Genomic DNA, 12,048 nt, shown 5'->3' on the forward strand with positions numbered 1-12,048 from the left:
TTTGTAGAACGATCAGTGCCTTAATGCACTAATTGTCAAGTCCTTTCCAACCCCCAGATTCGCTGGAAGTATATGATTGTGGACGAGGGTCACCGTATGAAAAACCATCACTGCAAGCTCACGCAGGTGTTGAACACCCACTACGTCGCTCCCAGAAGGCTGTTGCTCACTGGAACCCCTCTACAGAACAAATTACCTGAGCTCTGGGCCCTGCTCAACTTCCTGTTGCCCACCATCTTCAAAAGCTGCACCACCTTTGAGCAGTGGTTCAATGCTCCATTTGCAATGACTGGAGAGAGGGTAGACTGTTATATTTCACCCTTATAGATTTACCATCCTGTTTTACACATTACACTGTAGCTTAAAGAGGTTTCTCTCTGTTTCGGATTACCCTGATTCAGGTGGATCTAAATGAAGAGGAGACCATCCTCATCATTCGCCGTTTGCATAAGGTATTACGTCCCTTCCTTCTGCGCAGACTGAAGAAAGAAGTGGAGTCCCAGTTACCTGAGAAGGTAAGGATCCATTCTGTCACACTTTTTTAATGAAAGTGGAAAAGGAGATACCAAGTAAAACAACAGTATTAATGTTTTATGTGGGTTCAGGTTAGAGTTGTCAAAAAGTACAGACTTTGGTACCAAGTCGATACTGAATTTTTTTAAATTGTAAAGCTTTGAGCGCTGTTGAGAACACCTCTGATTTGCCATTGTGTTCACGCACTCATCGGATATGTCTGATGGGCTACAATGATCAAGGCACGGGAGCATTTCCTTTCAAAATGGTTTTGAAGCGCTGATCATTGTAGCCAATCACAGACATATCCAATGGGCAATCAGAGCTGTTTATGATTCAGCTCAACAGCGCTCACAGCATCACATTTTTAAAATTTCAGTACCGACTTGTTACCGAAGTTGGTACTTTTTGACAACTCTAGTTCTGGTTTTAGATTTTGGTTTTTAAAAAATTAAATGCTGCTAAAAAGCATTCAGCATGACATTTAGCATTTGTCTTATTAGGTCGACCGCATACAGAAAACAACACATAGTGCCTTGTCAAAGCAGCTATAAACAATTTATCCTGGGTATTTATAAACTGGGTATTCCTAAAACCTGGGTTTGCGGGATCAGTGCCATTGATTGGATGAACGCAGCACTCGACCTGTTTACAGAAAAGCTAAATTATTAGTCTGAAAGGTTAAAAGCAGTGTTTAGAACTACGATAACCCAGGGTTAAGCACAGTTTGAAAAGCCCTCATGAGGATGTGTAAGTGATAACATCATTTTTATTTTTGGAATGAACTATCCTTTTAATGTTGGATCCTGTGTCGCAGGATCCTGTATTTTTATATTTAGAAATGTATTCTTATATTTACTATAAATAATATTTTGTATCAACGGTTACATTTTCTATACATCTTTAAAAAAAAAATTACAACATTCTTTACAAAACTATTTTATTTATTCCCAAAAACAACAAAAAAGAAAATCATTGTACACATTTTTTTTTTAATAAAGCATCTTCCAAACAAAGTTTGAATGACATCTGTATGTCATGCGGTTGAGGTTATAGTAATGCATTGATCTTAATTTGTCACAGGTGGAGTATGTCATCAAATGTGACATGTCAGCCATCCAAAAGGTTCTGTACAGGCACATGCAGGGCAAAGGTATCCTGCTCACTGACGGCTCAGAGAAAGACAAGAAGGTAAAGAGAGAGCCCGTATGGTAACTGTAACTGTATGTTACACTGCTGTGTGGATTAAAGCAGATGTTCATGGGGTTTTAACTTGATGTCTTTCTTGCACAGGGCAAAGGAGGAGCCAAGACTTTAATGAACACCATCATGCAGCTGAAGAAGATCTGTAACCATCCCTACATGTTTCAGCACATTGAGGTTATTATTAAACTGAAATAAAATATGAATATTGATTGGAAAAATTAGAAATATTCTTTTGGCAGTAAACTGAAATAAGTTTTAAGTTGAAGAACTAAAATTATTAACCATATGACAACGAACTCTAATCTTATCATTAGAGACCACTAACAACTATCATGAACAAACCAAATACGTTTTGATCAATTATTCTTAGAAATATCAACAAATCAGCATTATAACTTTCCAGAGCTTTTGGTCTAAAAAATGAGGAAGAACGTTTAAAATGCATAATTCATTACATTTACGAGCCTTGCAATCTCTGAACAAATGACACACATCAGTTTAACAGAAAAAAACTGATGCTATTTTTGTCCATTCTTCTTTGAATTTGTGGTTTACTTCGTTGTCTTCTCTGTATCAGAATAATTAATTGTGTCAATGCGTTCATCATCAGACATACTGCTGTATCAGTCTCCTTATTTGCACATATATATTTAACTTGAAGAAGACATGGTGAAATATGTGCGCATGCACGGTGCTGGTTCATGTTTGGAGCACTAGAGTATATGAAATATGTCCCTAAAAACTTGAAACACGCTCGTTCTGGTCCGGATATGAACTGTGATCCGTGTTGTGACTCTTGTTAAACTCATCACGGAGTTCCGCACAAAAAACACTCTTGTGTGTTGTTGCATATTAAATATAAGTCATATTTTACCATGTGTTGGTAGTCAAACTCCAGCTTTGACCACATCGTTGGGAAAATGCAAACAACACTTTTGTTTTACTGTTTTGAGGAAACATACACTTACGAACACATATGTGTCTCAAAAACAACTCCACAAAGCAGAAAAGGCAGAGGTATACAAACAGCACTGAAGTGGTCTTTCATGACATTTGACTTCTTCTCTGTAATGTGATGGCATGCATAGTACAGTGCAGTGATTGGATTAAAAGAGAAAAGCTCAGAAATTGATGACGTAGATGCATACTCTCCAGGCACTGGAGCTGTTTTTATCTCGTAGCATGAAAGTTAATTGGGTCTAAAAAGCATTGGACCCCATTGACTTGATATATGATATATGTATATATTTTAGACCTAAAACTTCTTCATATCTATGGAGTTAAAACTTCGTCAACAATCAAAACGAAGCATTCTACAGTGCCATGGTATTTTTCTACTTGTATGGCATCAGCTGTACTCAAACTGTCTATTTTGTACTTTAGGAATCCTTCGCTGAACACTTGGGATATCCAAATGGCATTATCAGCGGGTGAGTACGGATCAAATCGACTGTTACCATGAATTGTTCATTCATCAAATATGGATCACTAAACACATTGCAGAGCCCCTGTACTACATGACATTTTAGACATGCTATTTTGTTGTCCTAGCCCTGACCTGTACCGTGCCTCTGGCAAGTTTGAGTTACTGGACCGCATCCTGCCCAAGCTGAAGGCCACCAATCACAGAGTGCTTCTGTTCTGTCAGATGACCACCCTCATGACCATCATGGAGGATTATTTTGGCTACCGTAACTTCCTCTATTTGCGTCTGGATGGTCAGTAATCAGTGCAAACCTCCTTTTATGTTTTCCTGTCCTTTAGGACCTTCAGGACCTAAATGTTGGGGATTTCCAATTGGTGGCCCACCACTTTTTTAATGAGTGTGATCCCACATATATGCTGCCCTTTCTCTTTCAATAACACATGAATGTTTCATGCTGTGTTTTTCAGGAACTACGAAGTCTGAGGACCGAGCAGAGCTTTTAAAGAAATTCAACATGGAAGGCTCCCAGTTTTTTATCTTCCTGTTGAGCACCAGGGCAGGTGGTTTGGGCCTCAACTTGCAAGCTGCAGACACCGTTGTGATCTTTGACAGCGACTGGAACCCCCACCAGGTTTGTGTGATTTAGAGGAACTAGACATTCACATCCCTATTTTCAGCTCAGCAGTGATCTGTCATCTCTAAATCCGACTTGAAAACGATCTTATAGTATACGTGATTCACCTTGGTTAAGATAGTTGTGGAATTCAGAAATATAAAAGGAATTGTATTGTTTTGTACATAAAAGGAATTGTCTTTATTTCTCACAATTGCAACTTTATTTTAACTCTATCTTGTAATTATGATTGCACTGTAATTATTATTATTTTCTTCATCAATATAGTCCGGTTTACACAACGCTATTTTCCACTAAAAACTAAAAATTTTGTATGTATTTTGGCCATTCATTTACACAACAACAGTATTTTGGGGGCCTAAAGACGCAAACTTTTGGAAACGGGTTTCAAAGTGCAAGTTTTAGAAAACAATACCGTTAACATTTCCGTGTTAACTACAAAAATGTGAAACGTTGATAGCATGCACATGCGTATTACGTATTTAGTCTATAGGCATGCGCATGTTGTTTGAGTGCTCTCAATAAAATAATACTTTTGTGCACAGACGTGTAGTCCTTCTTTGTGGAAAAAAAACCCCTTGTATTCAGCAAGGATGGTTGCTGAAAATGGATCAAAAGTGACCATAAAGACATTTTTAATTTTACAAAGATTTAGATTGCAAATAAATGCTGTTCTTCTAAACTGTATTCATCCTGAAAAAAAATGCTTTGTCATCACAGCTTTTCCATCACAGGAATAAATTACATTTTAAAATATATTCAAATAGAAAACAGTTATTTTTAATTGCAATAATATTTCACAGTAGTTTTACTGCATTTTATTTGTAAAATAAAATGGTTTTGTACTGTACATATATCACAAATAAAATAAATCTATGTATTTTCTCAATTAATACAAGGCCATAAAAGCTACATGCATTATGATTAGCAAAATGCAAATTATTTAAATTTGTTGTATAGTATTTGATACCACTGCACTTTTTTAACTAACCACAGACAAGTATAGATTTTGGGGTGATTTTTGACGTGTTTATATATTTATTGATTTATTTATTCATTTATCTTATTAATTTATTATTTTCATTCATATGTTGGTGGTGTTGGTTGGATGATTTGTTTTTTTATGCAGCAGCATGAAGTTTGGGCCTTTTTCCACACGCATTTTCAGCAGAAGATGCTAAAGTTGTCCCTCCATCCGCCTCCACATACAGCAAAATACAATAGCAATCTTCAGCCAATTTGAAATGTTTCTTTTTTCCTTCTCCAAAGAACAAGCCAGAAAGATTGCACCATGCCTCTTCTTAATAACACTCTGATTGTAACTGATATAACTCTGTTAATCACACTCAACTGTGATTTCAATCACCAGGACTTGCAGGCACAGGACCGAGCCCACCGCATCGGGCAGCAGAATGAAGTGCGCGTACTGCGTCTGTGCACTGTTAACAGCGTGGAGGAGAAGATTCTAGCGGCGGCCAAATATAAACTGAACGTTGATCAGAAGGTCATTCAGGCAGGCATGTTTGATCAGAAGTCCTCTAGCCATGAACGTAGAGCCTTCCTGCAGGCTATTCTGGAGCACGAGGAACAGAATGAGGTGAGCCGCTGCAGCAAGCACAGATAGCAGTTGGAGTAACTGATAAAATGGCTAAATGTATCTACTTATGCACTGAGGTAAAGATTATTGGAAAAAGCCAGATTCTTTTTCATTTACTAGCCATTATGAAAACAATCATTGTGCAATCGGATTGCTATCAAATGGGCTATGCATATTCAAATTACACTTCACCACATACATTTGTCTTCCCAAAATGGATATAAATCCAATAATCTACTTTCCGCAAATATATAAATATGCAAATACTGTATAACAGATGATGCCAGTACCAGGCTGTGAAATAATGGAGAAGAAATTTCTGCACTCTGATGGCTGCTGGGGAGAAGTAAAGTTTATATATGTGACTTGAACAATCAACAATTGAACATTTCAACTTAGCCGAGTCTCATTTTCTATGAAGGAGCTTTTTAGTGATCGAATTGCTATTAGCCTTAAAGGCATCATGGAGAGCATGCTGTCCGAGTTACACTAGCTGTTCCATCTTTAAAAATATATTTTAATCCCATTCTGTCTTGAATTTATTTTTTTATGCTTATAAAATATTTATAAAATAAAGTAATGAAAGATGCCTGTATTTTGAAATAATGTTGAAATAGAAAGGCTTTATCAAATTTACTGACACTATTCAATATGAGAAACATTAAAGGGATAGTTCACATAAATATTAGGGCTGGGCAACGATTAATCGCATCCAAAATAAAAGTTTGTGTTTACATAATATATGTGTGTGTACTGTTTATAATTATTTTGTATACATAAATACACACATATGCATGTATATATTTAAGAAATATTTGCATGTATATACTGTATATATATTTATACATAATTTATATTATATATAAATATTTTATATATAAATACAAAAAATCTTAAATATATACATGTATGTGTGTGTATTCATATATACCAAATAATTATATACAGTACGTACATACATATGTAAACACAAACTATTATTTTGGATGCGATTAATCTTTACCTAGCCCTAGTCAAAATTTAAATTCTGTCATCATTTACTCATCCCGATGTCTTTCCAAACCTGTAGAAATGTAATTCTTATGTGGAACAAAACAGATGAATTTGTTTTCTTTTTTCATAATGTCTTCTTTTATGTTCTGCCAAAGAAAGAAAGTAATACAGGTTTGGGAGGACATGAGGGGGAGTAAATGATGACATGATTTTTATGTTATGTTTAATGTTTAAACTTAAATAACATTGACATTTTACACTATAAATTGCGAATGGTAAGTAATTTGGTATATTTCCATTTGATGGTATTTGTGATTCTGGTGAACTAACTGCCCCCATTTCTACCTATAAGTAGATTTAAAGGAAACATTAAACGACAATAACAAATGATATTGTGAACATTTCACACTATACAAATTTACCCACTATAACGCCCCTGTAACCCCCCAAAAACCTTTAACAGCTGCTTGGAAACATTTCAGAATTGTTGTATGGAAGCATTAAAGTCCCCCTGTGGTGACAATCAAGTTTTTAATATTGTTTATATGTCTATATGGTGTTTTTAATATGTTTTAAGACAAACCATGTGCAAATACATAAGTCAACACCATTGCTGAGTATTTTCTCTTTAAAACTGCAGTGAACCAAAAACAGTTTCAAAAACGCTGTTTGAAATCGCTGGTGTTTCTGACGTCACAAACTACCTTGTAACAAATCACGTCAACGTGTGATCGTCAATGAGTGGATCTCTGAGCTGGTGCGAATGAGTGGAGGCGGGGCTAATTTGCTTATTCATAGAACCGCATATAGGCTACTATTTGAGGCAATGGTGTAGAGTGACATTCAAGCTATTTTAAGGCATGGAAAACAAATTCAAGTTTAAAACAAATTTAAAAAACGTTTAAATATGTCATTTCGGTGATCAAAGATTAGCTTTATTGACTACAGGGGGGTTTTAAGTATTGTTACACAATTGCAAGGAATACAATTGTAATTGGTTGATGAATTGATTTTCTTTCCCTGACTAGACTCATCGTTCATTGCCTGTCTTAATGTCACTGTGTTTTGTTCAACAAATTACAGATTATCATTGTGAAAGATGAATAGCTTAGAGTCTGTTTTTTTATTGATTTTGAGTGTGACAAAGGCAAAAGGAAAGGCATGCAGTTTTGTGAGACTAACCGGAGTGCTGAATTACTTACAGGAACAGTACAAAGCATTTCTTAGTGTCTGGTTTGGTAGTGTCTATTCTGGTACTGTTACGATTTAAAAAGCAAAATTGTCTAAGGCACCCATGAGGGATGCTAATTTAAAAATCCACTCTGCCAGATATGAAATACTAGTCTTTCTCAAAATAAATGTATCCTAAATATATTTGTTGGCATATGTGTGTGTTATACCAGGAGGAAGATGAAGTTCCAGATGATGAAACTCTCAATCAAATGATTGCTCGTAATGAGGACGAATTTGAGCTTTTCATGGTAAGACTGAAATTGTACAAAATGTGTTGCTTGCACAGATAGTCCTTTGCATGGTGATTCACAGTAATTATTGTCTCTTTGAAAAGTAAGCCATGTGTTTCTGTGAATTTTTAGACTAGAACAAGAAATTTACCAATTACTTTCAAACTTTATGTAATCCATTAATGGCACTTTTAGCGCATGGATTTGGACCGCCGTCGAGAGGATGCGCGCAACCCTAAGCGTAAACCTCGGCTAATGGAAGAGGATGAGCTGCCATCATGGATCCTGAAGGATGATGCAGAGGTGGAGCGGCTGACCTGTGAGGAGGAGGAGGAAAAGATTTTCGGCCGGGGATCTCGTCACCGCAGAGATGTTGACTACAGTGACGCGTTGACGGAGAAGCAGTGGCTAAGGGTATGCTGCTTGCGTTACTTTCAGTTTATTATAGTCATACCCATGACAAACAAGTAAAATGACACATGGCATAGACGTAATCCCATCTACATGTTGAGAGCTCTTGTTACCGTAGCAACAGATTGTCTTCCGCTTTTTCTAAAGGTCTCTTTTTATGCTGAATGAGTTAGTTGCACAGAGATGACTCCTCAAAACCCGTAAACAAGTGAGCATTTTAGCACGTCCGGTACGTTTTTTTATTTTTTTTGAATGGGCCTTTGGTTAAATGCCCGAAATAAGCATTTACTTGTCCTGAAAAAGGTGGTTGCAAACAAGTGGCTAAATTCGGACTACAGAGGTTGACGGCGACATTAAACGTCATTAGCCGAACAGGTAAACTCATCTACTCACTATTTAACTTTCACAACCTCGTTGTGTTTATAATCAGGCTTTTGCAAACTATTATAACTTAAGCTTTCTGGGACAATCATTTTAAATAAAGACTGAAAGAGTTTTCAGAAGCTTAGTGGTGGTGATATTGAAGTCATGCGATCGTAGTGGAGTTCGTTTATACCCTATGTTTAGCTTTTTACTTTTGCCGAACTTCTGGGTTGGCTTACTAAAGTACATTATCACTACAGCACTCTATTTACCTTTAATTTATTTTTATTTCAGTTTTAGTAATGTTTAGTAATTCATGTAATTAAATTAGTTCCTAAGGCAGTTTTTTTTTAAGTTTAAGTTTTTATCTAATATTTATATTTTATTTTATTTCAGCAATATTTCAAATACACTTTTTTAAAGTTTTTGTTAACAATAACACTGGTACTGACAGAACTTACAGTGGTACTGACATTAAGGATGGAAGTACTAACTTGACCTCAAGAACTGATATGAAGCCGTTATTCATGAAGATAATAATAATACAATTGTACAGCTAGTGGCATAAGCAGGTCTTTGAAATATTTGCAGGGGCATTTCCAAAATTTACAGAAAGCTTAGCATATTTCCACAGAATTCGAACAGCCATCATTTATAAAATTCTACAAATCTCCTATTGCTTGTGTTTTCATTTTTTAAATGAATATTTGATAATACTGTCATTATCAGCTATCAAGAGTGTAGTAATCTTCTGCTGGGCCTAGATTATGCCCAAAGGTTTGAGGACCTAGACTAGAGAATCAGTTATAGCACTGATCATTTTGAGGTGGGGTCACTGGCTTCATTGGATGCTTTTATCACTTGAATATGAGTAAAATTAGAGTATACAGGTCCATGAGAATCAGAATGGAGCCAATTAATGTTGACTGAGGTTACAGTAAGGAGAGATTGTAAAGGCAGTTAACAGGTTTGACGAAAAAACTCAAAAAAGAAAATGTTCACAGATTTTCACATCTCTCTACAGTATTTCTAATGTTTGGACATCATGTAACAGCATTACACAAGTTTCCTCTGATCTGATTTTTAATGATCTACAGTGGTGCTTGTTTAGATTCTGTCAATAAGATATTAATTGGGTTGGAAAATATTTGAAACGTAGCAAACAGTGCCATTTTCCAGGTCTGTTCATCCTTCTCCCACAATAAATCTCGAACACAATATGACTAATACAGCCCTCCTCTGTGTAGCAATTCAGCTCGATCAATGAACCCAATTGCATTACACTGAATCTCACAAACAGCTTTTTCTTTTTTATTCTCCATCCAGGCACAAATTGACTGTCCTTCTCTCTAACAAGCTTTTTCCTATCCGCTTTGTCATTTCTTTTACACAAACTGGGCTCCATATAGTCCTTCTAAACAATTTCAAAGCAATCCAGTGGATTGTGCCGGTCGATAATAAGTGCCTGTTTCCATAGGGTATCAAGTTTGTTCTTTGGTGAGGGGTCGTTTGCTGCAGGGTTTGGCTAGAAGGTAACAAGAGTACAACTGCTTTTAGCACAGAGGCTGAAGGTGTAAAGCAGCAAGTGAGGTAATTATACGTGAAGCCGGTTCCTGATAAACAGAGAGCCACTGAGGAGTAAAAGTATACTGAAAGAGGAAGGAAGTTTGACACACAGCAATCAGATCTTCCAGATAAACAACATGTGGTCTGTGAGTTTTTATGAGGTGGAAAAAGACCACATTGATTAAAGCTATCTGAACCACCTTACTTCTATTGTGGCTTGATAGGCAATTTTAAAGTAATCTTATTTAGTGCCTCACTGTGTTTCACGTTTTTTTTGTGTGTTTTTCTAAAACGCACCATGAAAGTGTAGAAAGCAAATGTTTACCGTGTGATAGTCCCCACACACACAAAAAGGGATTCCTTTGTAGCTTGCGCTTAAAGTCATTCTCCAAGATTGCTTTTACACAGGAAATTATGACAGAGCATCTCCCCATCGACACATCTCAATGGCTCAACAAATTGATTTTGATGCTTGACTGCACAGAGTTTAGCAGTCAACTGTCTTGGGGAAATGAAGTCTGTTGCGGGGTGTGAGAGAGTATGTGTCAGTCTTGGAGACATAAATACTCTGCCTCTGTCGTCTGCCTTCAACTTAAAATCTGTTCTTGCAATTTGCAGTATAACTCTCAAACGGGGTGTTTGCATTTATTGCTTTGTGTGTGATGTGATGCCTAGAGAGGGGTCAGTCATCCATGGCGTTTCTGCTGCTGAAGAGGGGTCATTCACACTGAGGCCCCATCCACACTACTGCGTTTTAGTTTAGAAACGGAGAATTAAAACAAATACGATCTCAGTCCACACCAGCGTTTTAACTGCATATTAGAATTGATCTCCGTCCACATTAAAACCACTGAAAACGCGTATCACGTGATCATTCAGCTACACTGGGCATGCTCGTACCGGTGTAAACAGGAAACAGATTGACTATTCCTCAGATTTCGCTGAGGTAAAAAAAAAAAAAAAGATTTCTCTGAGGATGATAAGTGCCGATCTGGACATTCGAAAGTTTCCGCACCATTCCTCAGGAACCAGAACTTCATTGATAAAATTATCCCACCATGCGCTGGTTCTTCCCGGCTTAACCCAAAACCGATGCTCCCTGTACGGTCGATACCGCCGCTGCACACGGGAATTGTCACAGATCGCTTGAATAATAGCTTGCTTAGTTTACTTGCACTAACGTAACTGGTAGTCCAGGGTGTTGTTGTATGTTTTCTTCTGCTGTATGACACCCAATCAGAGAGCCGAGCGTGAGCCTCTGTGTCATCGTTTCTAAAGTCCTCCGTTTTGATCGTCTTCACTAAAACGCCCTCTGGAGATTCAAAACGCAAAACGGGGTTGGCAGCGTTTCTAAACTTCTCCGTTTTAGGTCTTCGTTTTTGTCGTTTTAGTCTGGACGGGAGGTGCAAATGTAGCAAAAGGTCTCCGTTTCTAAACTAAAACGTAGTAGTGTGGATGGGGCCTGACAGTCAAGTCTTTCGTTTTTACTGTGAATTGGCCACTTGAGGCGACATTAAGATGATCTGGGTGTCTCCAGTGAATCGACAGGGTTTAGAAAATATAACTTTATTCCAATGAGCACTGTGACACAACAACAAATGGGAATAAACAAATTGGAGCTCATGTAATCTGTCCCCTGTGAAATACTGTAGTCCAGGGTGGGCAAGTCGAAGGAGAAGTGCATGTTACTTTGAGCGACTTCACTGAAGAAGAAGAAGCTCAAGGTCGTTTTACATTGTACATTACAATACATGTACACACCCGCTCACATTACAATCACATAAGGACACATATAGTCACATTATCCAAAATACATATTAAATAGATATGTTTTTAGCTGAGTCTTGAATGTAGCCACAGATGAGATATTACGAAG

General features: G+C 37.1%; 1 protein-coding gene across 2 annotated transcripts in view; it reads left to right on the plus strand.

Moving 5' to 3' along the window:
• The window catches only part of smarca2 (SWI/SNF related BAF chromatin remodeling complex subunit ATPase 2), a 54,308-nt gene that overhangs the window by 25,177 nt on the left and 17,083 nt on the right, over positions 1–12,048 (plus strand). For both annotated transcript variants that reach the window (XM_077231553.1, XM_077231552.1), the window contains exons 19-28: positions 58–300; positions 402–515; positions 1,597–1,704; positions 1,807–1,893; positions 3,103–3,149; positions 3,271–3,437; positions 3,613–3,776; positions 5,149–5,376; positions 7,773–7,850; positions 8,028–8,246. In XM_077231553.1, coding sequence (XP_077087668.1) covers positions 58–300; positions 402–515; positions 1,597–1,704; positions 1,807–1,893; positions 3,103–3,149; positions 3,271–3,437; positions 3,613–3,776; positions 5,149–5,376; positions 7,773–7,850; positions 8,028–8,246 — 1,455 coding nt within the window. The remainder of the gene's footprint in view (positions 1–57; positions 301–401; positions 516–1,596; positions 1,705–1,806; positions 1,894–3,102; positions 3,150–3,270; positions 3,438–3,612; positions 3,777–5,148; positions 5,377–7,772; positions 7,851–8,027; positions 8,247–12,048) is intronic.

Source organism: Siphateles boraxobius, unplaced genomic scaffold (genome assembly GCF_051911475.1).
Source record: "Siphateles boraxobius isolate OS27281-9 unplaced genomic scaffold, OSU_SipBor_1 16, whole genome shotgun sequence".
In the NCBI taxonomy this organism is placed as follows: Eukaryota; Metazoa; Chordata; class Actinopteri; order Cypriniformes; family Leuciscidae; genus Siphateles; species Siphateles boraxobius.